We start from the raw sequence: 27,180 nt of genomic DNA on the forward strand, positions 1-27,180 counted from the left end.
GCTTTATTAATTTTTTAAGTACATCAATAATTTTTATTTTATAATTATATATTTTTATATTTTATATCTTCTAGATTTTACTTTAACATAAGAATACAGTTTTCAAACTTCCTACTTCTAATCAAATTTTTCTTGTTAATTAATAATTGTCAAGGCAAACTATGGAGAATACAATTGCAGAGATACTTACATTCTAGTGGATTTTGAACTACTATTAGGTTCTTCATAGAGAATAAGAAGAAATGCAGGCTGTAAGAAATCTGTAACAAGACATGAAATATTATAATTGTTGTCAATCATATAGTTGATCATTTCAGAAGATTCAAATGGTAAAGGATGAAACTTTATCAAGTTTGGAGCTTTAGTAATGATAAAGATTGAAATTCTAATAAACTGTAATAAGTCTAAGAACAGGAACTTTAATATAAATGTTAAAAAGAACAAATAGAACAAAACAGATAGAATTAATGGCTTCAAAATGCGGATGTCTGTGTTTAAAAAATAAACATGCACCTCATAGTTTAATAAATAAAATTGATTGATGAAAAAGGAAGATAATAATAAAATCTTTTAACTTGATATAAAATAATATTCTTGGAGAAACAGTAATAATTACATCTGCGCTATCGTTATACAATGTGAGATGACACAGAATTGAATGTTGTAATGATATATAATATGTCAAAATCCATATGCATAATCTATTTTATTTATGAAAATATTTCTTATTTCGAAAACATAAGTGATTAGTAAAATAGTGCGAAATGGACTTTTTAAACATGGTGGTGCCATCTACCAGTAATGTACTATTAGTTGGCATTGACCCAAGGACAGTAATTAGTACCGTTAGATGGCACAACTATGTCCAACAAAGCCATTTGCGCCGTGGTTTACTCTAATTACATATAATTAATTAACTATATACTTACGTAGGAAATCGGACTAAATGCTATACTAAGAAGATTTCTGGGAGTTAAAGCTTTAATGCAATTCCTGGATAATTCAACAATTCTCATTATATACCAAGAAATTTGATTTTTCCATTTCGTCCCAAAAAGAGTAGTTCCATCGATTCATCGCTAGGTGGTCATAGTTCCACAGTCCATGTCTCAATTTTTTACTTAAACTTTTTATTTGAAAAAAAAACTAATTAGGAGCATTAATGTGTGAATTTTTATGTTGTACATTCAGAAATTAGCCTCAGCTTTCTTTTGACGTTGCTTTCAACCTATGAAATGCATGTATACAGATTTGTAAATTCAACTCAATAGATCGAGGCGTCGTTCGAATAATATAATTTTTCACGAACTACGTTCGAAAATTGCATTCATTCTGAAAAACATCCAGGGTATAAATTTTATATGTGATTGCATAGGGATATTATATACAGTGAGTAATTAGCAATAAGTGTCTATTTTAAATATATTTTTATTGTCTTCATTCTCAGGTTCTTTACTTAGATCAAGAAACATATTTTTTATGAACAATTTACTTTTTCAACACTTCTACAGATTTCATATATTTTGCAGATTACTATCAAGAAACAGGAAGTCGATTTTACATATACTCCATGGATAGCTATTTACCTTGTATTCTCACCGGCTTTATATTTTATACCTTTGGCCTAAAGTGGTGTTACGAATATGCTAAGTATTGGGTATCTCTAAGACCTAGAGATGATCCACATACGACAAAGGGACTAAGACTTATAGAAAAATGTGAAAGACTTATACATAGACATCCTATAGAAGGAAGTTTAAAACTAATAGCGACTGCTGTAGGATTAGCTGGTACGATAACTGGTGGTCTGCAACAAGTTGGAACTGTTTCACCAAAAGTTGTACTTGCTACAATCTATTTATTTTTTGCATTCTCTGGCCTGGTTGATGTTTTAAATTTTTATTTTCCTCATAATGTGAGCGAAGGATTAGTTAAATTGGCCCTTGCTCAAAGTTTCTTCATAGAAGGATTTCTTTTCTTATGGGGGAGTGTTGGAAGCAATGCATTAGTTGATAAAATTTTAGCACTAATAGTATGGACAACATCTTTGTCTATTTCTTTAGAACTTGTATGGCCCGAATTAAAACTTCTAAGAGGTTGTACAACATTACTCCATGGTGGTTGGATAGCACATGTAGTTCGTGTGTATCATACAGTGCCAATGTTACCAGAAGGTATTGCTCTGGTATTTTCTTGGCATGTAGCTGCTGCTTCAGCTGTGACATTATGTGTAGTAGCAGCAACAAGAAGTTGTGCTCCCAAACTTATGATAGAAGAACCACCAGAGATACCTATTTATGATTATTGTCAAGAACCAGACCAGAGAATGTAGACCCCACATGTGAATGGATACAACTTTGTGTCAATTTAAAAATTTTTATAGTATGCACAAAAGTAATATTTTTAGAGTAGTATACTGTTAGTACTGTAGTGCCAAAAAATCAAACAATGTAAACTAATCATAATTTTTACATACAGTATTAGTATTTTTTTACTTAATATTCATAACTTCATTTTGTAATACAACGAACGACTCTATTTTTAACTACATTTATACAAATGCGATGGCATAAACTTGTAATAACTTCAAATTGTAGGTAAAATACTCATTAAGAACTAAGAGGTGCCTTATTATTGTTCACTTATTTATTACTATGAAATTATGTAATTTTTTATCTTTTGTAATACGTTTTCTACCCTCCATAAACCTATTGCATGTTACGTGCAAAAATTACGTAAGTATATATTGTAAATAAATCATTTTATTAAACTTAATACGAAAATACTTAATACATAATTTATTCAACATTTAATTGTAGTATCCATATATAAATTATAGTAAACTGCAGAGTTTCCAAATCTTGAAATTCGTTTTAATACCAACCTTGACACATATATATCTCCATTAATTGCTTAGGGTGTTTTTTATAACTAGCAAAGAGTAACTAGTGTTATTCTTTTATCAATATTCAATAATAACAATAAATGCTTCGATTGGTTAGGTTTTTAACTATAATATGATTACAATAATGCACTGTTTAAAGGATTTTTTTTATTATTTGATTAATTTTTATCTACTATAAACTTACAATGTAGTGCAGTTTATAGTCAATAATCATGGCCTGAAGTCATTACAATTTACTTTCTAAGAAATCAAGAGGAAGAAATGGAAACAACAACAATTACAGAACCTATGGAGGAAAGTCCTGAAAAGGTTCAAACAAGTCCTCTAATACAAGTAGTAAGAGTACCAGTAAAACATACTAACCTTGGGATAAGAAGCCATGCCATGTAAGAGAATAATACAAGACAAGAAAATTTCTTACATTACTAATAATTACTTATGTTTCAGGGATATGAGTACAATGGTAGAGCTTACATCTTTTAGCACACTTGGCAAAATACAACCTTTCTTAGTTACTATAACAACTACTGCAGCTTTGTTAGTAGATTTGCATTGTCATTTAACAGATAAAGAAGTTTGTGGCTACTTAGGTGGCCATTGGGATATTAATTCACACAGTAAATATTTCTGTAATGTTTAATGTAATTTAAATACACATTTTATTACTAAAACTTACTTTTTCTAATATAATAGATCTATCTATAACAACTGCCTTTCCATGCCGGTATTCTGGTAAAGACAAATCAGCTGCAGCTGCTGTTGAAGCTGAAATTGCAAGGGCAATGGAATGGAAACGTGTGACTTTAGTTGGATGGTATCATTCTCATCCTAGATCTCATGCATCCCCTTCCCTGAGGGATGTTGATTCTCAATTAGATTATCAAATAAAAATGAAAGGACCTAGTGATAATGGTTACACACCATGCGTAGGTTTAATATGCTGTATGTTTTCTTTGACAAAATATTATTTATTGCTTAAAATCTTGTGATTAAGTCCAATGAATTCAAAATGATGGATTTCAGCTCCTTATAATACAGATGGCAGTTGCTATGAGTCAAATTTTAATGTTTTCTGGTCTTTACCACCTCCAGAAAATCGGCCTCATGAATATCCAAGACCAATGCTTTTGAGCTATACATTATCTCAAGAACACTTTCTTTCTCAAGATACATTAGAAGAAATTGTAAGAATTTACATAGTTCTATTCTATTAATAATTCAGCCAAGGCAATCAATACATCTTTATGTCTATTATTTCAGAGAAGATGCATAGAATATTATAGAAGTGAAGGAGGTATTGATTTTACTACCAACTTTAACAATAATACGACTTATCTTGAACGTTTAAGAGTAAGTATATAAAAATAAGATTCAAATATGAGTACAATAATAAAATACATCGATATCTGAAGTGTTCTTTAGCGTCCAAGTTACCCGGCCGTAGTAGATCGAACGGTTCGTATTGGGATGTAATTAGAGAAATGATTTGTCCTGGTTCTGAAGATGGGACATCACCGGAATTTCTGGCTATGAAATTCCCTCTGGTACCAGTATCAGAATCACTTGTTCCCTCAGTCCCACCAGGGGTTGGTCTTGCACCTAATAATGCAGCTGTCTTCCTTACACCTGTGAACTTCAAGCCTGATGGTTCAATAATTACACCTACATCAAAACCTTTTGTAATGCAACCATCTACTTCTAGAGATAATATTAAAAAGGATATTATAACTACGGACACCACATCCATCACGCAAATAAAGGATGGAAACTCTACATCTAAGCAACATATATCACCATCAGAAGTGATGCCCAGCTTTCAATCCGGGGAACTTACAGTTTCTGTAAAAAATACTAAATGCGATTACGATTTTGCGCCAACTGATTTTTCGAAAGTATCTAATCCTCTCGGAACAGATATTAGTATCAATAAAACGCGGTCATCCACAACACCCGATTTTCCTTTAGCCGATATAACACAGCAAATTTCTAAATTTTCAGACCTATCAAAATTAGCTAATTTTTCCACAGCGGATTTGGCAAAGCTTTCTGGTTTTCCTATACCAGATTTTGCGAGAACGTCATCGCCATCACCATCTGCATATATGCGTAATATTGCAAATTTGTTTGGCCCAATTGGTAAAATCTCTCCTGCGAGAGATATTGAATCGAACGAACGAAAATCAAATGATTTTGCTATGGTTGATCCTATCCAGTCACCATTCAAAGCAACTATTGGATCTTCAGAATCTTGTAGAAATTTTTCTGCAACTCCGGAGGACTACACAACTGATAGGAAAAAGATGGAAATACAAAACGATAACGCAAAACTCAATCGATCAAATGAATATCAAGGAACTGAAGATCTATCAATTTCTAAATCTGAATTTGGTGGGATGTTGGATATGACCACGATACATAAAAAGCAACAACAACCACAGGGTAGTGACATTGGTGATTCATTAAATTTATCGAAAGATCGTCAGTAATTTTCCTACATGAATGCCGATTAATCAGTATTTTACGATTATGATTATTTCAATACATTTATATTACATCGCTGCCTGTATTTTGTACTCTTACATTTACTTGTCAGACATTTTTACATACAAATTAAATTATATTTTGTAATTCTAGAAATACTCAAATCAATACGATTAATTTGTATATTTATTGTATTTAATAAATCGTTTTTTATCATTTTTTTAATTCATTTAGATACTTATATCTAACTCCACTTTCGTAAGGAAAGTGGAATTTTACACATAAAATGTTAATATATTTCCAAATCATTATATGTATATGCAGTGTATATGCAAATGGAAATGTTTATGCAAAATCACTAATAGTGATTGCGGAATCACGATCATAGTCGTGATGTAACTTCATTCACGACTGTGATCGTGACCTTATTTTGAATGAATTTGTTCATTGTGATCGTAATCCTTGATCTTGATTGAATTATTTCTTATAAAATACTTTAATGTAGCTTACACAAAAATATCTGTATGTAATGTTAATTTAAACGTTATATTTAAATGTTACGTCACGTTACGTTTTCTTCATACATATATCGTAAATTTACTTTAATATTAAAAATGAAGAATAATTCAATCTTCTTTTCTTTACAGATACATCAGTATCCTAAAGAGTAAAATATTAATTCTTCCTTTCTATTGTAAAATCGTAATATTAATTTGATATTGTTAATATAAAAAATAATATAAAAGATATTAATATACAAGTTATGTGATACGTGCAAAAAATAGTTATGCTCTCCACCAATCAGAAACGACCAAAAAAATTACAAATCACTGTGAAAAATCATTCTGATTGAGAATGAACATAATCGATTCACTTGTGATTTATAAGTAGCGATTCACACCATCTCTAAATATGCAGAGAGGAAACCTCTCTAGTATATGTATACATACTGAGAACAATGTTGCACCATTTTATATATTAATTGCATAGCGTAGTTGTACGTACACATAAATCAGTAACTAATAAATTATAGACTTGTCAGAAAAAGTTATTAAGTACATTGCATTTGCAATTGATTGTTACACTTTACATATGTATGTACATTTACAGAAGTACTCTAAATGTAGCTAAATCGATTAGATGTAATTTGAAAACAAAACTATTCAGTAATATAGTTAGGTTATCTGTGATTAGAACATGTGTTATGAAAATAGAACATAGTTGACATAAACTTGTGTTTTTATAAGAATTAATATGTTCCGGCCGGCAAGGAGCTTGTTACGCTCTTTAAATCGTATCAAAGAACGCCGTACAGTGCATGTTAATAGTCAAAATTTATCAGAAATTACAGAATATGAATGTAAGAATTATTGAATTTTGTGTTATTTTAATATTTCGTTAATTCTTGTATGTGAATATTATGATTGAATTGTAGCTGTTATCTCAGATGAGTACAAAAGAGGACCTTCAGAAGGCAGGGCACTTTATCTAGATGCTCAAGCAACTACACCACTGGTAAATATGATGTGATGAATTACAATATAATTCTTGATATTTGAATCAATTATTAAATAGGATCCACGAGTACTGGATAAGATGATGCCTTTTCTTACGGCATATTATGGAAATCCACATTCCAGAACTCACATGTATGGATGGGAAACAGAAGCTGCTGTTGAACTTGCTCGTAAAGTTAGTATCATATATAACACAATGGTTTTTTTTTAAAGAGCTATAATCTGACAAAATACTAATCAAATATTTCATTCCAAATAGCAAATAGCAAACTTAATAAATGCAGATAGCAAAGAAATTATATTTACATCTGGAGCCACAGAATGTAATAATATAGCTGTTAAAGGCGTTGCAAGGTTCTACAAAGAAAGAAAGAATCATATTGTGACAACTCAGATAGTATGTTAATTATATTGAACTATTAATTATTGTGCATTAACTTATTGTGCATTTATCTTTATATATAACTTTATCAATGTAGGAACACAAATGTGTATTAGATTCTTGTAGAGCTTTGCAAGCAGAGGGATTTGAAGTAACTTATATTCCAGTAAATGCAAATGGTCTTATTGATCTTAATCAATTAGAAGATGCAATAAGGCCAACTACTTCTTTAGTTTCTATTATGATGGTGAATAATGAGATTGGTGTGCGACAACCAATCGAAGAAATTGGTGCTATTTGTAGGTAAGGAAAGATATTATTAACTAATACCAAAAAAAATTTTGAATTCAATGATGCTATCAATTTTACAGAAAAAAGAAAGTGTTCTTTCACACAGATGCAGCCCAAGCAATTGGCAAAATTCCAATTGATGTTAATGCTATGAATATTGATTTAATGTCTATTAGTGGTCATAAAATATATGGTCCAAAAGGTACATCAAGATAAATTTTTATATATCTTATATTGAATATAATTATTATGAATGAAATTTTAAGGAGTTGGAGCATTATATGTGAGGAGGAGGCCAAGGGTACGTGTAGAAGCAATCCAAAGTGGTGGTGGACAAGAAAGAGGTATGAGAAGTGGTACTGTTCCAGCACCTTTAGCAGTAGGCCTAGGGGCAGCTTGTGATTTGGCACAAACAGAAATGGAGGTAATTTTAATTATAAACTATATACCTGTATACATGTATATATATACTAATATTTAACTAAATTTATTCTTTTTTACTAGTATGATCACAAATATATCACAATACTTTCAAACCGGTTGATTGATAAAATAATGTCAAATTTACCACATGTTATACATAATGGAGATCCAGTAGCTTGGTATCCTGGATGTGTAAATTTGTCTTTTGCATATGTAGAAGGAGAATCTCTATTAATGGCTCTAAAAAATGTTGCTTTGAGCAGTGGTTCTGCTTGCACTAGTGCAAGTTTGGAACCTAGTTATGTTTTAAGAGCAATTGGAACATCAGAAGATCTAGCACATTCTAGTATCAGGTAAATTAACATGTTTATGATATCGTAATACCATAATTATCCTAATATTTATTTATCTATATAGATTCGGTATTGGTCGCTTTACAACTATCGAAGAAATCGATTTTACTGCAGAAAATACGATTCGACACGTTAGAAGACTTCGAGAAATGAGGTACATCTTATTTAATTATAATATATTTATTTAATATAAAAGCATGGATGAATTACCTTATTGATATAACTTTGGCGGTAAATACGAAAAGCGCGATGCCATAATAGAACGGAGGGAACAAATTTATTACTGGACGTTTCTCATAATTAAGAACATATGGCTTTAAATATTGGTTGTTATATATACTTAATAATACATATTTAAATTGCTTATTTTGTAGCCCATTATGGGAGATGGTCGAAGAAGGAATTGATTTGAAAACTATTAAATGGACTCAGCATTAGTGATGCTTTGTTACACAGCTTCAACTATGTGGATTTAATGTACAATGTTGACTGTGAGTCATATACATAGATTAAGTCTAATTAAGTAAAATATCTTTCAATATCTAATAAATGTTTATTTAAAATTCTTTGCTTTCATGACTTCTTTAAAATTTAACTTCGATTGTATATAAATTCTTCTAATACTTCCCTTACTCCTCCCATTTTTTATTTTAGGGTGCTTTCTCTTATAGAAAAGCTTGGCATTACCATTATTTGATATAAAAAAGTAATTTTACTCTTCACACTTTATTACCATGTACTGAGTTATCCTAGTTATAAAAAATGTTGCTTCAGGATCATACACTTGCTAATATTTATTATTTAGCACAAACATGATGGATCAGCAGCTTCATCAATATACGAAATTTTAAATCTGTCTTTGTCCATTTCATGCAGTTCCATGCGTGATCTGTTAGCTTCCACTAGATGCTGTGCTATATCTTCAAACATTTCATGTATGCCTTCTCCAGTCTTACATGATGTCTTATATATGCCAGAAATTAAATTGTGACATTGTTCACTGTAACAAATAATACATTGTTTTTTTCAAATATGCACATATATGTACATTGCATAATACTTAGGTTGTCATTAAACTCACCAAAATTGTTCCATTTCTGCATCTGTAACTTGTGGAGCTGTGCTTTCCAAATCACTTTTATTCCCACACAGAAATATTTTTGCATTTTCAGCATATGTGACAATATCAAGCAAATGTTGAGATAAAAGATGGAAAGACGTTGAATTATCTAATGCAAAAACTAGTATAGCAGCTTCTGCAAATTTATAATAGCTTGATGTTACTGATGCAACTCTTTCCATTCCACCTGTATCCCATAATTGCAACTAGAATATAAAATAGAATTAAATGTATAATATAAATGTGAATAGCAGTATATCATATATGTAGAATAAATTTTCTAGGTACGTATATGATTTATTTATAAAAATATATATATGGGGAAAAGTGAAATTGTTCAAAGTATATATAGATAAACATATACATATATATATATATAAACATGTTACTCGTATTCGTCTGTCTTCAACAACATATTCTTTATCGATATTATCGAGACCCAATGTAGACTTGCGATCGCTGCTCGTTACAAAAGTATTGTTCGCAAAACGTCTAAATATAGAAGTCTTTCCAACACCGTATTCCCCGCACAGAATAACTTTCTGTTCGGTTACTTTAACAGTAGCCATATTAGGCTTATGTCACTTCGCCGGTCGTACTAAAATACAAAAACTGCAGCATCAGTAATAACAAATTATTATGTTTGGTATTTATAACATTTTATGCAATAGTCATTTGGCTGTATTCAGTATACAGCCACTAACACGAGCACAATGACAGTCGTGACTATAGAAATATTATACCCGTAACGGACCATAAGATACAGCTACATAAGTACCATAAAATACCTATTCACATCGATACGGAGCGAAACAGATTCCGAGTAGTTCGTAGTTTTGTAATAAAACTCAATACTGTACTTCTAAAGTAGTTTGAATTAAATATGAATTTAAGCAAAATTTAAAAATTCATTTCATTAAATGCTTTCTATGCTTGCAGCAATAGATAATATTATTTGAATTTTGTACAAGTGCCATGCAAACAATATTGTAACATATAATCGTAATTACTAATGAAAGACATGATTTACTTTTATGATGACGTTTTATATCGATATTTTTATTTCAAAACAATGCAGTTATTCGAGAATTTTTAAGGATAAGTTCTATTGATAGTTTTTAGACAAAATTCGGAACTAGTTCGTTATACATACTATTTAAATACGTTTTATAGCTTTAAACTTCATTATATAATTCTAAAATTAAAATGATCTATATAAATTGAATTATCTAAATTGATGATATAAAAAATGTATTTGGGTTTAAATAGAAATTAATTTTAAATTAGAAGTTACGTAATATAATTTGAAAAGTTGGCTTGTCGAGTACTGCCATCTATATTGAAGTAATACAGGAATTACCAATATAACCTGTATTTAATCTTCGGATGTTTAGATTTCTTGTTTGACGTTGATTATTTCAATGTTGCCGCGTACTTTTAACACAATTGTTTCAGTATCGTTTTTTTCTCTGTGGAAATAACGAAATTTCACCATGGTGCTAAGTGAAGTAGATAAATTTCTCCAAGAATTAGAGAAAGCTGAGTTGGAGGTAAATATATTTCTTGAGCAGTGTTCAAACATAGGTTATGCCGACTACTGCTCCGTTCTTCAGAAACATCAGTAAATTCTCTATATACTTACTTATTGCATATCATTTTCGCAGGCGCCTGGTGGAGTTGCATCACCACAAACTTATGCTCAATTATTAGCCGTATATCTTTATCAAAATGATCTGTGAGTACGACATGACTTTTGTTACTTTACTTTCTTTATTTTTTAAATATCGCTCAAAAATAAGATAATTTATTTTATCTAAGAATATCATACATCTCATGATCCAAATTTACAACATGTACTTATACGTTTGTCTAATAAAATTATTGTTTGTATATATCGTGCTGACGCCATCTGCAAATTCGTGTTCATGCTTGCGAAATACAAACTTTTTTTTAAATATATGATTTCCTTGAACGATAATTAAACTAAAAATTTGTTACTTATTTATTTGTGTATAGGTATATATATTTGCATTTTCTTATAGATATATGATTAATGACATACGTTTATATATATTGTTAATTTTGGTTTGTTGAACACATTACTTAACCTACAATTATGTTCCATTTTCTTTATATATTGCGTTTATATTTTATTAGAAAACATCTCGTGTGAATGAATAATAGGTTTTATGAATTATGAGTTTGTTGATCGCATGACGTATTCTTTTATCATGCGTAAAAAATCATGGAAAAATAATTACATATCTATTATTGTAGTTTACTAATTTATGACACAATATTTATCCCATTTTATTATATGTATGTTGTTTGTTAACCGTATACATAATTTTATGAATGAACTTATTTTTTGTAATAAATAATTCTTTAGAGTATAATGTTTTTATGTTTCAATGGTTCATAAAATTTATCCTTTAGAGGAATATCGTCGTATTTCTTTACTTTAGAGTTTGTAACAAACACTTCCCTTCTTACTCGGTTTTTTACTATTAACAATACTTCAACGACACAAATTCGTTCCTTATAAGACCTGCACGAGTGAGATTTCGATCCGTCTTTATTTGATCGAAAAATCACCGTCGCAGATGCAACGCCAAATACTTATGGAAGCGGATACCAGCGGACTTGAAAAGCGGAAACAGAGAACTTGGCCAGATATGGGTGGTAGGACAACGTATGTGGCAGAGAGATTGGCCTGCAGTACACGTGGCCCTTAATGCAGAGTGGAGTGAGGATGTTTCTGACATTATGGCTGCTTTAAAAGGTATATGTCGTAGAATAAACGAGAAAAAATAACCAAATAACCATTCCAATCAATTCCAATCAATTGAAGCTTTTTTCTCTATGTATCTATTTGAAAATGATTATTTTCTCAAAGAAAATTTTTTTTAGTTTTTATTTAATTTTTTCAAAGAATCTTTATATATCAAATCTTACAGAAAAAAATGTCTCGACGCTTGAATCGAGATATCAATTCTAGATCGGTTTTTCAGATAATGTTCGAGAAAGAGCAATTATCTTAATATCCAGGGCTTATTCGTCATTGGGTTTAACCGTGTTCGCATCAATGACGGGCTTAACGTTGGAGGAAGCGCGTCGGGTTGCCATCGAAAGAGGTTGGGTCGTAGATGGGACGATGGTGCAGCCTTGCAAGATCCAGAAAGAAGAGAGTAACCTCGCCCATGAGGTGTGTCTGACCGAGGATCAGCTGTACAAACTCACTCAATTCGTGTCTTTCTTGGAAAACTAAACGGGTAGCAGCGATGCTCACGCAACATGAAGACACGAACATCGACAGTACTTTAAACTTAGTTTTACCTCGTAATCGTATTATATAAAGGAGGAAGTGCTTCAAAGGAGGCACCTGTGTCCTTTCCCTAAGTATATACCTCGGTCTACCTACGCATTCTATTCAATCGGAAGACTCATTCGATGAAGCTCGTTGTAAGCATGGAGTCAACAACTCGATTAATCAATAACTGGCTGCTGTGTGCGAGGAAACTGGCATTTTCTAGAAGAAGCACTTTTTACAGGAGAGAAGATCCACGGACCGCGTCACGGGTTTTAGCTTAATATACATATATACGTTCTGATCAACCAGTGTTCATTTAGAATTAAAACACCTGGGATGAATTATTCTGTTGTATAAAATAATAATCACAGATGTGATCAACTATGTTCTGATACAACGTCCGATGTGTAAAATGTTGCTTGCCTCTGCCATTCAATGATTTTCATTAACCATTTTGCTCCTTTCAGGTTCATTCTTCCCTACAAGATTTATTTATTCTTTAAGTAATAATATTTTTATTTCCTCATTTTTTTCTAATAAATTAATTTCTTTATTAGTATCTTCAGTAAAGGACTGGACCATCTACTGATTTTTTAAATGCAGGTTGAATTATGTAACTAATACAAGATCTTAGAGCAATAAAGTCATGTTAGCTAGGGGAAAGGGTGATCTCGAAACGAGTGGCTTCGATCGCGCGTGAAAGCAAGCGGGTGTATCGTGCTCGGTGAGGTCGGTTGAAAAATCCGCGCGAGGAGATTCTGCCGCGGGCATTGCGTCACGCAAATCGAATCCTTACGGGTCGCGGACAGATAGGTATGCCCGGTTGGCTCGTAGCTTGTGGCCCCCGAGTAATTCTCTATGAAATCGATTCTGACCGTCCCGTATTGTAAACGCTGAATATGCACAATCGTATGGCGATTGCGTAACTTCAGATATTCTCAAAGAAATCGTTTCCACTAGTCAGCAGGTAGTCGAAGTGTGCACCCACCGTCATTGGTATCGGTTGTTCTTTTTTGGCTCCGCTATACTCTAGAAAGTTGTTGCACCGGTATCACCAATCCTACACGATACGCGAGTTTCATATTTTACATGGTATACGGCTGTTGCGCGTAAATTTCCGTAGAAATCGGCACGATACTCGAAAGCGTGTTATCTAGTTGTGTTCTTATTTAATCCCTTTTCTTTCCTCTGTATACAATTGATCTGTGTTTTCAAAAGCGTTGTACAGCAAGTAGAATCAGATTCACCGTGAAGTACTCTTTCTTTTTTTTTTTTGTCGAAATGTTTTTGATACATTATCGACGGGTAAAAAATTCATTATTGTTGAATCGTGGGAAGAAACGAAAAGAAAAACCTCCAACGTATCTGAAAGGCGTTCCCACGCGTTCGTACACATCAAAGCCTATCCTAGCTGTTGTTTATACTCACGAACGTGTACGATCGGTATAGTAATCGGTATTGAAAAAAGCGTCCGGTCAGCGGGGGGTTGCAAAATGGTTAGAATGTAGTTTAGGACGAGGATGACGATGCCGACTCTATGCTACGTATAAGAGATTCGTTGCCACAGCATATTCTGTTCACTGTGCCTTTGAATAATGCAGATTCATCGTCGTTTGAACGAGCGATGATTGCATCGCGATATAGCGCCGTTTCTTCTTTGTTTTTTATCCTCCCTCTTTCACTACTTCATCGTTGCTTCGATAGACAACGTGTGACTATCCGTCGAGGGTGAAGCAGTCTTCCGAATATCACTTTGAAGTTAGAAGAAACTTGTGAATAAATATCTTTACTTTAACAAGTTAGAATAAACGACATAGATGTTGGAAGAAATGATAAACGGTAACGATAAACTTAAACGGTGCAAAGGAAGCATTCATTTTAAAACGTGCAAATAACCAAGTCGTCCAGCAAGTTTTTTCTCACCTTCTTATCGAATTAACGTATTCTTTGGTCTTTTTTCTTCCTTGTTGAATCTTACTTTTGGAGTATAAATTGGCTGCTGAATATCATATTCAAACATTCAGGAATGTTTTACGACAGATGAAAGTCTGATTAGAAGGAAAATTAACTGGATTCAAATGATCAGACGTTACTCCTTGAGTATCTGCACGATTTCTAGAAGCTTGTACGCTCGGTACCAACAAGTATTACTAAAGACGAGTACTAGTTTGCAACATAAAACGCGAAGGTGAGAGGCAAGAGGGAAGACCCGGGTTACCAGTTACCTTACCTGACCTCCCCTCGTAAGAGTACGCGCCGGTGACTCGCGTCTTCTTTCCCGAGAGTGTAGCTGTGCCGCGGCCTGTTGCGGTGACCTTTGCACGTCGCGGAAAACGCCGATGCTCCGTGAGCAGCAAGCGAGTGGCACGAATCGAACGCGACTAGTCGATTTCGAAAGTCTCATCGCGGCGGAAGAGCCGTCGGGGTGAGAGGACGAGAACGAAGAGGATGATGATAATGATGAAGAACAACTAGAAGGCCGATGAAGAACATTCCCCTTCGTTTAACTATCGACGTTCTTCGTTAGGTCACTGATAGACGTGTTCAAATGGAGAAGCAAGAGGGTGTTGCGACACCTGTCGTCCCCTTGTTTCCCGGGTACAAGGTCGTTGGAAAGCGTGTTTATACAGAGCGAGATAGTTTAAATCATAAAAAACTTTCTCTTTATACCGAATTGATAAGGGAGGCGAAATGTCTCTGGAAACTTTTCCATTTGTTAATAGTTCATGAGAGGTAAACTTAATTTACAGATTACAAAGCTTGGACATCTTTGGTAGGGTCTAATCCAATTATCTAATAGGGTGTATAGTGACTATTGAATTGAAGAGTAAAATAAGTGCATCCTATAGAAGGGTTGAAACTTTTGTCGTGATGTAATTTGTTTGTTTAAGCGGTCTGAAAAACTGTATATAATTATATCAGATGCACACTTTTACTATCTCTGGTTATTACATTGCCGTGGTAAAGCGAAACAAGGAATACGCTACGATGACAATGTTCCATCGCTTTCGATCATCTAGTCTGGTTCCTAGGTTGCGTAACACGGTAATCCATCTAGTTTGAGCTTGCATCTGAACCATAATCCAGTGAATTCTCCTTTGTTGTTCGTACTCCGATTCCACCTTTCCCTTATTGGTTGACTTTCTTTCTCTTCCTCCATGCTTAATTTCATTAATTTGTCATTCTCGACTATGTACTTATGAGAAAAAACAGGTCTATCTGTTATCGAACCGAAAATCACTTGAATTGTCTGGAACAATAAACTCGGCGGGCCACTCTCTGCGGGGGTTGTACCGTTAAGAGTACCACAACGTGTCTCTGGTCCGAGCAGAAGGAGAGAATAGCTAAGAAAAGAGAGGGAAAAGGCACAATTGAATGTTGGCGGATCCGTGGGCGGGACGCAGTTCGATTGTTTCTTTATCGCGATCATCCTCGCTCCTTCTTCTACAGCGGGGCAATGGCAATCTCACCACCAATCCGTGCAATCATTCGTGTACTCGGTAGATTTCTATATCGTAGCTTGTATCATTGTCCTTGTTGCGTCGCGCGACGCGTTGGTTCGCGCCGCGTTCTCGGTGGGTGCGCTCAGAATGCACCTTCTCCGCGGCATTCCACGCGGAAAGAAAACCGATCGTTACCTTTGCACAATTGCATCTTGCGGAACGTAACGGTGATCGGTCGGGGGATCATCGATTCGTCTCGATCAAGACACCCCCGCAGAATCTTCGAACGAAGAGTTTAACCAGCTGCTTAGTCGTGGCATTTCCAACGAGATACCAAGTCCGTGCTCGGGTTCGTGAGAAACGAATTTTGGGGAGCGTCCGACCAACCTGAATCCTAATGGAATTTAGAAGAACAATAACGTAGACGAATGATAGCTCCGCGCGCAAACCGTGGCCGTTTGTATCGCGCGTAGACTTTCAGTTCTAGATCCATTGTCTGGGAATGTCCGATCGAAGTATTCCCAACCTGAAATCCAATACGCAACAATGCTTTCCCGTGGCCCGCATTCGTTGGCCCCGGCCACCCCTTATATTGTATATACTTCGCTAGATTACGGTCGATCAACGATAATCGAATTACCCGTGCTTACAAAATATTCTAAATAAGGAGTATCACGCGGTTTTAGAAACGGATAACAGGCCGAGTTACGTAACGGGAATGAAGGAGGAAAAGAGAAACCGATCCGCAGCACGACTGAATTTAGCCTGCATTAGGAATTCATGACTACCGAAGAGAAATTGGCGTGACGCGGCACCGTGACAAATACGCGGCTAAAGTTCTGGCACCCCGATTGACACGATAACCCTCTTTGTATTTGCAACAATGTCTAGTCGTGACTGGCTAGATTAAAAGCGAGAATCTTTGCTATCCTATTACTGAAACATCTTTAACTCTTTTGTGTATTTTTTCGAAACCCCACAACACCATCGTCTTCATCATTTTGACTTTTACAGGCTAGCAACACGAGCCTACGGTTCGAAAAAGCAAGAGAAACAAATAATATGAATTTCGTTAATTTCAACTTGGACTTTAGACTGGTGGAACTGGAGACGTCTAGACACTTGCGGCTCGAGTCAGGTAGAACTCGTTCTGCCGACTGGTCCAGCTATCAGTTCAAATCATTTTTGATGTTCGTATTACTTGTAGCGTTCAACAGCTCGCTTCCGTTTAAATATTCAAATCCACCAATTATCGGGACAGGTATACACCACGGCAATCAAAGTGCCACTACATCATCGAGAGAGAGGTAACTGAGAGGAAGCTGTGATCAGAAATGACTTCGAAAGTGTCTTCTTCTACTTGGAAAGTGGTTTAACGTTTCGTGGAAAGTGAAGGGGATCGTGTTGAAGTTGTTTAGAAATGTAACGAAGCTTTTCCAAGGGATACGATGTTCGAAGCTGATAACTCCCTTCCGTGGTTGTATCGGTGGCACGCCACAAGGCGGCTGCATAGCGCAGCGTGCGCGCATGGCGGGCGCAGACTTCTGGGATTTCGTAAGCGCGGCACTCTCGCTACTCCGGAGATAAAGAGAAATACCTGAGAAGGTGCAGGTGAGGTAAGGCGCAATGAGGCGGCGAGGGGGAGAGGAGGAGGAGGATAGCTTCTCGCTGGCGACCTAACACAAGAGTTGCAGAAAGAGAAGTGAGAGGGGAGAGGAATCGGCGAGAAGAAAGACAGAGGAGACCGTTCAACGGGAGAGAAGGCAGAGAACGGAATATGGGATCACCTAAGGTTAGGGTTCGCGATGCTGCGCCCACGTACCTATTGTCTCTAACTTTCGTGCGCTGCGGGAAAAAGGACGCGAGTTGCCTACGGTGTATACCGAGCCGCGCCACGTGTATCGTCGACCCCTTCTAGCCATGGGATGCTCCGATATTCTGTTTCCTTGAGAGACAGAGAAAGATGCGTCTATGGTGCACGTGAAACGAACGTTAATCCGCTTTGCATCTTTTTTAGCTTAGTTTAATTTAAATTGGATTTTTTAACTTAAATTCTAATTGATTAATTACATTCCTCGGGGGAAAATTGGATGTTTGTAAAATGACGACAGATTTGTGTTCGTTTCTTGATAAAACAGCGAATGATTGAATTAATTATACATCGACCGTGAGAGGTCCAAACGTGTATTTTTATGACCGAGACCGTTGTATAACTACCTCTGATTATAATATTCTAATATCATTAACATAATTGACGACTCGTTTTGACAAACTCTCATTCCCTTAGGGAATGTGCCACAAATGTGTTCTCCAGTTTGCAAACGATCGGTTGAGTGGTAATTTTCTGTTTATCAGAAGTGAAAATGAAAGTCGATAGGTGTATAGTGTAGATAATGTTATACGGATGGATTAAGATAACGCATATTACATCAGTCGTTAAACAAGAATAGTATCTATGATTATGTATATTTCGGGTTGACGATCTCATGCTATTCTAATCGGTGACCTATCGGTAAATCAGTTGCACTTCTTTTTCTCGTAGCCGATGCACATGAGTATGCTCTACATCGGCTCGCTAGAGGGAAGATTTTTAATCGTGACTCGTTGCTATTGGACGAAATATTGAGCCGGTTTTAATTCGGTTAGCTCGTGACGTCATTACCAATACAATTGTCATCGCGCGTGCCAAATTTGTCACCGTTACCAACGAGAGGATCTGATTAAATGGTTAATGGTTAGTCGTCTTAGAGTAACTTTTTCATTTAATTATCGTCATCGTGAATGCTATCGTTTTTTTTTTTAGATTGCGCGCCATCTTCAAGACGAGAAGCACGATGAAAAGTCAGTCGATTGTAAATAATAAAACAAATTTCGCTTTATACGCCATATAAATCAAACTTATCTGTGCTTTTTAAACGTTTGCTACATAACGTAACGAAACCTGTATTTTTATTTACGTTTGTTAGAATTCGTGGAAAGGTGGTCGGTAAATGTATAAATTCATAATTACTACATAGTGCACCGAATAAAATGATTGGCACTGCAAGTTAATACAATATTCGTTACAAAATTTATCTTTCTAATCACTTTTCCAATTTTTCGATCTTAATTAATGTGATTAGGCGACATCATCTGGCAGTTATAAGTTTTAAGTTTGCAAATTGCATACGAAAGTTTTGTATAATTGAAATTTTTAGCAGAATTGTTTGCCTTAAAGAAAAATAACTTGAAAGTATCGAACGTTTTATTTTTATATGCTTGCTTTATTAACATTCTAGTTTTCTTTTAAGGAAATGATATTAAAAAATAATAAGACTCGAAGTTAAAGACAGTAAATTGTTAACTGTTACCAATTTTTGGTACTTCTTAGTACAAATCACAATAGAGATTATAAATGAATAGACCGCTAGGAAAACTGGTGACTCTCTAGGTCTGTTGTGCCGGGTGGCGGCCACCAACGTTGCGCACGATTCTGCTCGATGGTTCCCACCTACCGTAGCCGCGCGATCGTCCGCTTTAAATGTATCACAGTTCTTTAACAATCGTTCCGAACCAACGTGTTTGTAATTAGACACGATATTCGTGTCAAACGCGAGCTCGAAAGACTTTCACGAAAGGCAAAACGTCGACCGTATGGTTTTGTAACTCGTGGCGATCATCCACTTTGATCAAAGTTGTACAGATTTTTACATTCAGTCAACAAGTGTTCGAGTCTATTCCTCGGATACAGTCCGTTTTCTTTGCTTTTTCATATCACAAAGTTATATGAAAACGTTAGAAATTCCTTAGATTAGCGTTTATGCGTTGCTCGTTGGAACTCTGGTCAGTGTCATTACCGTTTCTCACGCGTAGGTGTATCTTCTCAGTTTCCTTCTCCTCCGTCGATTATCGATGATCAATTTCACGGCTGACCACAGTACGCCTATCATCGGTATACTTGCGTAAATTTAAAGGGTTAGAGACTTGGAAACTCCCATCGATGACGCTATTCTGAGAACCGTTAAGTGGTGAATGCTTACACATTGTTCGCCGGTGCTTCGATCCGCCCTCCGTTGTTGCGCTTGATTCTTTAAACGATCTTATTGTTCGGTTTCGCTCGCGTGTTACTTTTCATCGGAGAAAATAAATAGGCATGTACCATGCTGTTGCATCACGGACAGATATTTCAACAAAAGTTTTTAGGGAACGCAACGTTGGTTACATTAAGGTTTCGTAATCGAATCCTAAGTGTTAATCGAAAATGGAAAATAATTAGATCTTCCATTACTATGTTACGAATAAGATATTCTCTCGAGAAAGGAAATATAATACTGTTCTATCTTCCTGTTATCCAGGCACGATATGAAACCTATTACTCCTGACTGAGGCTTATTGATCAGTGATGATAAAGCAATGACGAGTTGTGTAGAGCTATTCATTGTAGCACACGTCATAACGTAAAATTCACAAGTAAATAGTTAATAACGCGTGATGCGCTTTAGTACTCTTGAATCAATAACACGAAGTAAGGATCAATTTCCAGCTTGTTTACATTCTTAATATGTTTGTCTTATTTACATTTCCAATACCTATGTTTGTTTACCTTTTAGTTTTCTCCCACTCAGTCACCAATGACGTTAATTTCGATTCTTTTCTATCGACCCCATTTAAAGCGGCGTTTCCGGGTGTTCTCGTGCATCGCATCTGAAATCGCGGATTCGCATCGTGACTAGGCTCGCGGTTTGACTCCGCTCTTATCTGAAATCTAATCGGTTAATTAAGCTTTTAACGGGATGGGTATCGCGCGGTTGAAACCAAGGACGTCGTTAAGTCGCGAAAGCAGCAAATTCTTCTTAATCTAGATAAAATTATTTTTCTCTCTTCACGAACTTTTATAATCCTTTGCTAGTGGAATAAATTATCTTTTCACATCGCACTGAAATTATGAAGTTAAAGAAGTTGCGTTTCTTCCTTACATCCTTGTAACAACAAACGAAAGATATTTTTCCTTTCAATCATAGAGTAAATTTTCCCTGGATGCAGGCCGAGACCTGTACTCGCTTCACCCTCGATATCCCTGCCCCTCTCTCTAATCGTTTACGCAGTAATCGTTTGTGTCCCACTTAAGTTGGATAGCGTGGGATAGGCCCTTGGGAGATGATAATTACACGTCGCGCTGCGGGTCGACCTACGGGCATGCCGGCACGACCGTATCGTACCGTACGTTACGGCCGTGCACTCTCACCGGTACTCTCTGTCCTCGCCTCTCTTTTTCCTTTCCACACTGGCTGTCCTGTTCTGGTCCTGAGAGCCACGGCTGGTCGGCTTAGAGGCGTTCGACACCGTGCGGTACTCTCTGTACTATCATCGCCGGCCGTTCGTGTCCTCGCCATGAGTAGTACCGGTAAGTACCGGGGTCGAACGCGCGCGCTGCACCGGTGCGACCTCCGTATCGCACTATCGCCGAGCCCTCGCGCGAGTAACGTCGCGATTAGCGCGCATAATCGACCAGCCGGAGCGTGTCGATCTTCCCTCCTCTCTAAGAAAGTCCCTCGAGTGTCTACAAAAGTTTCTTCATCCTCTCTTTTTTCTCGCTAGTTACGTCATTTCGATGGAAAATTCGAGTCGAGAGTCCTCATTTCCCACGATGTAATTTTTCTAAGAATTTCTTCGTGTGTTTCTTCGGTGTGGCAATCGATGTTTCTTTAATCCCCTTCGGGCCTCTACCTATGTATATATAATTGATCGCGTGATCGACACAGTCGACGAGAGGAGTTTCGGCGCGATTTTGAGCGGTCAGGATTGACAACGACGCCGGCGTCGTCGTCGTCGCACGGCATCGGTGAATTGGCTATAATATGATAATAGCACGAGGCACTCCCCACGGCGGGTCCTGTCTATATACGTTCGCCTTCGTCTTCGAAGTGAAAGGCGGGCGAGTCGCAGCGAGCACGCTAGTTTATGCCGCGCTAAGCCTATGTCTATGCCTATGCCTGAGCTATGCCTGAGCTATGCCGGCATGGCACAGTTGCCGCAAGGTCCCCGTCGCCCCTCATCGGGTCAGAGGTCGGCTCACCCACTCCCCTCCTGGCCCTTCACCTCCTGTCCTCCATCCTCTCGCCTCTCAGCTCTCTCAGCTCTTACTCTCCTCACGCTGATCTCTCGTTGTCTTTTCACTCCTCTGCCTCGCCGTCTCGCTTCGTCTCCGCTTCTCTCCGTTCCCTCTGTCTCTGTTATTTTTTTCCATCTCCGCCGTGGTGTCTGTCTCTGTTCCACCCGATCGAGATGTAGCCGTCGCGTTGGTTCGTTCGTTATTGTAAAAGAACGGGCCAACAGGATCTAGCCTCGCGGACAGATGCGCGATTGGGTCACTGGAGGTGTGCGAGGATCCATTTCGATCATTATCCTCGACGCATCAGTCGTCGAGATCGGCACGCACTCGTAGTGCAATCTTTCGCGAATTATTATGAATCGTCGATATTACGACCACGTTTCGTTCACCTGCTTCAGGTAATTGATCGAGTGGTGAATAGGTTCTCTTTTCTTCGTGAAAAGATCTTGGAAAAATCCGATCACGCGGTTACATAGAGAATAGGGCATGGGAAACGTGTTGGTGGACATGCAAGCGCGTCTCTGGCATTCCACTAGCTTACATGTTCTTGTAAGCAACGTATACATATCTAGTCTTCTCGGGGATGCACCCTCTTACACGTGTTCCGCGGTTGGATACCTTGTATGGATGATAACGCATCCTTTCGCCACTAGAAACATTGCGAGAGTCTCGTAGCCAGAAACACACGAGCCATCGGAAAAGTTAATAAACCTCTAACGTATTTTCTCTTTACACGTTAACTCGTTGGATTGCGTAGAACCAAATGGATGTGTTTCTCTATTATGCAATGTGTGTAGCGTTTAACAACAGGCTCCTCTTGACTTACATTAAAATCGCAATTTATTTTAACTTAATTGGTTGGTTACAGCTTTATTGTAGACTACATCCACTCTCAGTCGTCCCACGTTAATCTCAACGGACAGTTCCGCAACATAAGCAACCGAAAAAATATTCTTCTGGATCCAGCGACGTTCACGCAGACGGATGCTAGGATCTATAGATCAAGGAGAAGAGACGGCGGCGGCTGGATAAGATAGATGGCGTCGGTCGGAGTAAAAGCGCGTTATAACTGCGGGGAATAAATATTGGAGTAGGTACACGGGCGGTATTACCATACAATACGCATACCGCGTAGAGTGATTTCGCGGGCCACGCAAGGGTGCGACGCTCGATGTTGTTGCTCCTAGAGCCGTTTCTGCACACGCTCGGTCTCGTGCTGTATACAGAGCTCTCTCCTTCTCCGTTTAGTCGCCATTAATCACCGCGATCTTCCACCCAGTCCCACGCAAGCAGACTCGCGAACACGATATCGAAATACCGGGGAATAGGTCTAACCCTAGAACCGAACTTACCACGAAACGCGAGCCTGTATTCCGTTTAGCTCCTACACACTATGGGAATTCTTCTTCGAATGGAAATTACTAATGCATCCTCAATTAGGTCATCCTATAGGCACGAAGACTCGTTTCGTGGAAACGTCTGGAGAAATTTCTATAAATCGCCGATGTTTTCTAGTTCTCTTTCACGATTTTAATATTTCATCGTAACGATATTTCGTTTGACAGTTTGATAAATATACTAAGGTTGGTGTTATTAGTAATATTTTTTTTAAGGTAGTCGTGTACAAATGTTTGATCAGGCATCCACGATTTCGGTCGATCTTGTTGCTGGCGCGTCCTTTTCTTCGATGCCCGAAGCGATCGTCCTCTCTCTTTCGTTTCTGTGCAGGTGACAGGTGAAACGACCTATACGTGCAGGACAGCGAGGTCGTGTACCATTCGCCGAGGATACCTAATTCCGGAGAAAATGAGAGAATCGAGGACTCGCGATGGGAACGCTTTAGAAGCATAGGAGAAACCCGTGTGCCTCTAGTGTCTGTCAGGGATACGAGCAACGCTTTTAACGGTCAACGGTGGTAAAACAACCCGGAAAAGAAAGAATCTCGTGTTAACGACATGCCTACGATGAGAAAAATATGATTTATCGAACGACACGCGGACTTTATGTTCGTCCAGTTGTTCTGTGATATAGAAAAGCGTTAAAATCATGATATAGTACTCTGTTATGCTGGTCTATCGACTCTATCTGATATCTTGCGTGCCCTGTTAGAGAATGTGTCGGGTGGACCACGGTAAAGTGTGATTTCGCCTTTTTCTTTATGGTATCGATATTACGTCGATCCCATGTTTTTCTATCAATACTGATACACAAGATCACGTGGCTAGATAGCACGATTATTGCTAGTCTAGTCCATATTTCACGATATTTTTCGTTTAGTCGATATTAGTATAAATCAATTATTATCAATCACATGCCTACTAAGTTTCGCTACTGTCAATAGGCGCACGAGGTATGTTGAAAGCGACTGTCGGTCCTTTTAGCATTGCTCACTGATCATGAACGAAGGACAAACTTTTTAGTCCAACGATCGCAGACTGTAAACAGTGATTTCACGATATCTCTGGCCGGACAGATATACATACCGTATAACGGTGGCCATGTAAAACATGCGAAGATTAACATAATCAATGAATCGAACGTCTATGAATTTCCTGTTCGTCCCATTAGATACTAATCCAGCCGGTTAAAGATTATCTTCCGCCGTAATTAGAGAGGCGAAAGTGGTAGGTACGTGCGTCCTCGTAAATGCATAATTACCGCTTGTCTCTGCGTCGGCAGGATCAGAAGTCGTCGCGCAAGGAGGGAATCTCTTACGATTACTTAATGTAAGTAATTGGCAAGAGCAGTAGGCAATATTACTTAACTTAAGTAAATCCAGCTGAGGAGATACTTTGCGACATGGAACATTTGAAACGTTGTTATATACATACGTTAAATCGATAAACGTTGACACGATCGTTGCGAAATCGCGCGACGCGTATAGACTACAGGACTTCGTGCAGCACATCGAATATTGCGTGTGCTAACAGTTTGAAGGAGATTTGCGAGGTTTCATTCTTCGTTGAACCGGTTGAAAGAAGAGTATCGATAATCTGATAAGCAGCCAGTCTCTGTTTGAATCAGTGGACCAATTAAGTATTTCAAACCTAAGAGAATTCGAGAATTGGAAGAAAACTTGCGAATCGTATGAACTTGTAACTTTCTGCTATACAATTCGTCAAAAGGATTCGCAATGTATGGTTGTCAGAAATGCATGGAAGAGTAAAGTTATATGAATCAAATGAAAAATGCTGGACAATTATGGATTTGTGCTGGCAGCTAGATAAACATTCAGAGACAATGACAAACCGCGTGTGCAGGAGTCACAACGTGGATAACAGGAAGCAGATACGGAATCTAAAAAAATGTACAGCCCGTTAACTATTCCTGACCAAGGCCAAGCAAAGTTGTTAACGACATTGTAGGCTCGGCTGAACGTTGCTTGCAGCGTCGGTTCAGCATTAGTCATCCGTCAAACACGATGAAACCCGTATTACGTGCATCCGCGAGTCACCATCCTCGAGATCGCATCTTGTCTTTTCCTCCGACTTCTGCCATGTCCCTCTCTATCGTCTGTACGATAAACCTATATATCTGCGATTTCACGCAACCGTTTCAACCGGCATTCTACTATTTTCCCCCGTAGTGGTAGCGACCGGTCGCAAATCCTTTTGTTCTCCGCCAGATGATCGAACGTAGGGGCGATAGTCTCGAGAGAGGATCGTAAATCAGCGAAATTACACAGTGGCGTAACGGAAACTTAAAACCGTGCTGCTTTGGTCAAAACTCACACAGAGAGACCGAGCTTCAACGTCGTACGATTTAGCTACAAGAACATAAGTCTCTTCAGATCGTGATTTAAGATTTCTTGCTTCGAGTAGAGAAATTTCTTGTGAACTCCGGAGGCTGCTCTTGAACACCGATTTTTTATCCCAAGTCTTGCCCAAAGCAATGCAGTTCGAGTTAATTAAAGCAGAGTAGGAAACGTTCAGAAGCAGAAGGGTCCTCCCACATACAGAAATCGCTGTCCCATCTTACGTAACGAGAAACTTGTATTACATAAACGATAAGCGAGTAATTTGGGCGCCGACTCTGTTCCACGGAAGATGATATCCGTTCAGCGAAGTTGCATTTCGCAACTACGGTACCAGGAACTAGAAACATATAGCGTTCGAGCCACAAAGACAGTCAGTTGTTTCCTTCCTCATTCGACTTCCAGACTGGCGAAATTGGATCGGTAATAACGGTATCCACGAGGCAACGATAAATTCCCCATCCCTCGGTGTTGGACTTTTTCCTACCAACCGGTAGTTTCTCCAGGAGCTCTCGGACCGTTGACCCATCTAAACATGTAGCAATGTCGTTTCGAATCGTATCGTCCTGCGACGTAGTACTGTCCAACCGGGCAGTAAACAATCCCGGTACAAGCACAGGAGGATCCTTGACGGCTTGGCGGAGAGTCGGCGAGGTGTTGTAGTCGGTCGGTGCAGGAAAGCATGCAAAAGACGACACCGAAAAACTATGAGAGAAAGTACCTGTGTGTCTTCGAAGGCTGAAGGGGGACGACCTTCCCGCGGTTCTCTAGCATCGTGTCCAACTGCGTCTTTCTCTTTCCTCCTCCCCCTCCTTTCTAGCTTCACGATTCCTTCCTTTCTCTCCCTCCTTTCCTCCCTTTTTCATTGCTCTCCTCGCCTCTAACCGTTGCTCGGCCTAAGCAATCGTTGTATATGCCTAGCCGCGAACGTTCACATGTATAGAACTCAAACACAACAATCATGGAGGCAAAATCATGGCAAAAGATAACGAGCAGACTCGTTAACGACTTTGTGCAGATCGAGACGAGACGAGGCTATTCGTTTCAACTCGTATATCGGCTCTCCCACAGTGGCTATTCCATTTCCATCTTCCTTCCGTGGTGGATCAA

General features: G+C 37.6%; 5 protein-coding genes across 9 annotated transcripts; 4 read left to right on the forward strand and 1 right to left on the reverse strand.

The window, feature by feature from the left end:
• Positions 1-912: 912 nt before the first annotated feature.
• LOC117216370 (transmembrane protein 45B-like) lies at positions 913-2,675 on the forward strand. Its single transcript, XM_033463029.1, has 2 exons — positions 913-1,389; positions 1,530-2,675. Exon 2 carries the CDS (start codon positions 1,571-1,573, stop codon positions 2,330-2,332), a length of 762 nt encoding a protein of 253 aa, XP_033318920.1. The 5' UTR covers positions 913-1,389; positions 1,530-1,570; the 3' UTR covers positions 2,333-2,675.
• A 265-nt stretch (positions 2,676-2,940) lies between these two features.
• On the forward strand, positions 2,941-5,606 carry LOC117216369. The gene is made up of 6 exons (XM_033463028.1): positions 2,941-3,291; positions 3,353-3,522; positions 3,599-3,847; positions 3,929-4,089; positions 4,166-4,255; positions 4,318-5,606. Exons 1-6 carry the CDS (start codon positions 3,167-3,169, stop codon positions 5,389-5,391), a joined length of 1,869 nt encoding a protein of 622 aa, XP_033318919.1. The 5' UTR covers positions 2,941-3,166; the 3' UTR covers positions 5,392-5,606.
• Positions 5,607-6,334: 728 nt separating this feature from the next.
• Positions 6,335-8,917, forward strand: LOC117216348 (cysteine desulfurase, mitochondrial). Of its 3 annotated transcripts, XM_033462998.1 has the most exons (11): positions 6,336-6,480; positions 6,634-6,746; positions 6,822-6,901; positions 6,962-7,078; positions 7,163-7,300; positions 7,383-7,588; positions 7,657-7,778; positions 7,843-8,000; positions 8,081-8,352; positions 8,417-8,506; positions 8,727-8,917. In XM_033462998.1, exons 2-11 carry the CDS (start codon positions 6,641-6,643, stop codon positions 8,788-8,790), a joined length of 1,353 nt encoding a protein of 450 aa, XP_033318889.1. In that variant the 5' UTR covers positions 6,336-6,480; positions 6,634-6,640; the 3' UTR covers positions 8,791-8,917. The 3 variants fall into 3 exon arrangements, with proteins under 3 accessions (XP_033318890.1, XP_033318889.1, XP_033318888.1); XM_033462999.1 differs by having other exon boundaries at positions 6,335-6,746; positions 6,834-6,901; XM_033462997.1 differs by having other exon boundaries at positions 6,336-6,746.
• Positions 8,918-9,059: 142 nt separating this feature from the next.
• On the reverse strand, positions 9,060-11,227 carry LOC117216349 (ras-related protein Rab-6.2). 3 transcript variants are annotated; one of them, XM_033463001.1, is made up of 4 exons: positions 11,115-11,227; positions 9,862-10,070; positions 9,434-9,678; positions 9,060-9,352 (listed from the first exon to the last, which is right to left on the reverse strand). In XM_033463001.1, exons 2-4 carry the CDS (start codon positions 10,039-10,041, stop codon positions 9,154-9,156), a joined length of 624 nt encoding a protein of 207 aa, XP_033318892.1. In that variant the 5' UTR covers positions 10,042-10,070; positions 11,115-11,227; the 3' UTR covers positions 9,060-9,153. The 3 variants fall into 3 exon arrangements, with proteins under 3 accessions (XP_033318892.1, XP_033318893.1, XP_033318891.1); XM_033463002.1 differs by lacking the exon at positions 11,115-11,227 and adding an exon at positions 10,842-10,939; XM_033463000.1 differs by lacking the exon at positions 11,115-11,227 and having other exon boundaries at positions 9,862-10,209.
• Positions 10,793-13,199, forward strand: LOC117216350 (COP9 signalosome complex subunit 8). Its single transcript, XM_033463003.1, has 4 exons — positions 10,793-11,022; positions 11,137-11,207; positions 12,076-12,254; positions 12,484-13,199. The coding sequence occupies exons 1-4, from the start codon at positions 10,966-10,968 to the stop codon at positions 12,738-12,740; spliced, it is 564 nt and encodes a 187-aa protein (XP_033318894.1). The 5' UTR covers positions 10,793-10,965; the 3' UTR covers positions 12,741-13,199.
• The last annotated feature ends 13,981 nt before the right edge of the window (positions 13,200-27,180 follow it).

This window comes from Bombus bifarius, unplaced genomic scaffold (genome assembly GCF_011952205.1).
Source record: "Bombus bifarius isolate JDL3187 unplaced genomic scaffold, Bbif_JDL3187 scf7180000010271, whole genome shotgun sequence".
Taxonomy (NCBI): domain Eukaryota; kingdom Metazoa; phylum Arthropoda; class Insecta; order Hymenoptera; family Apidae; genus Bombus; species Bombus bifarius.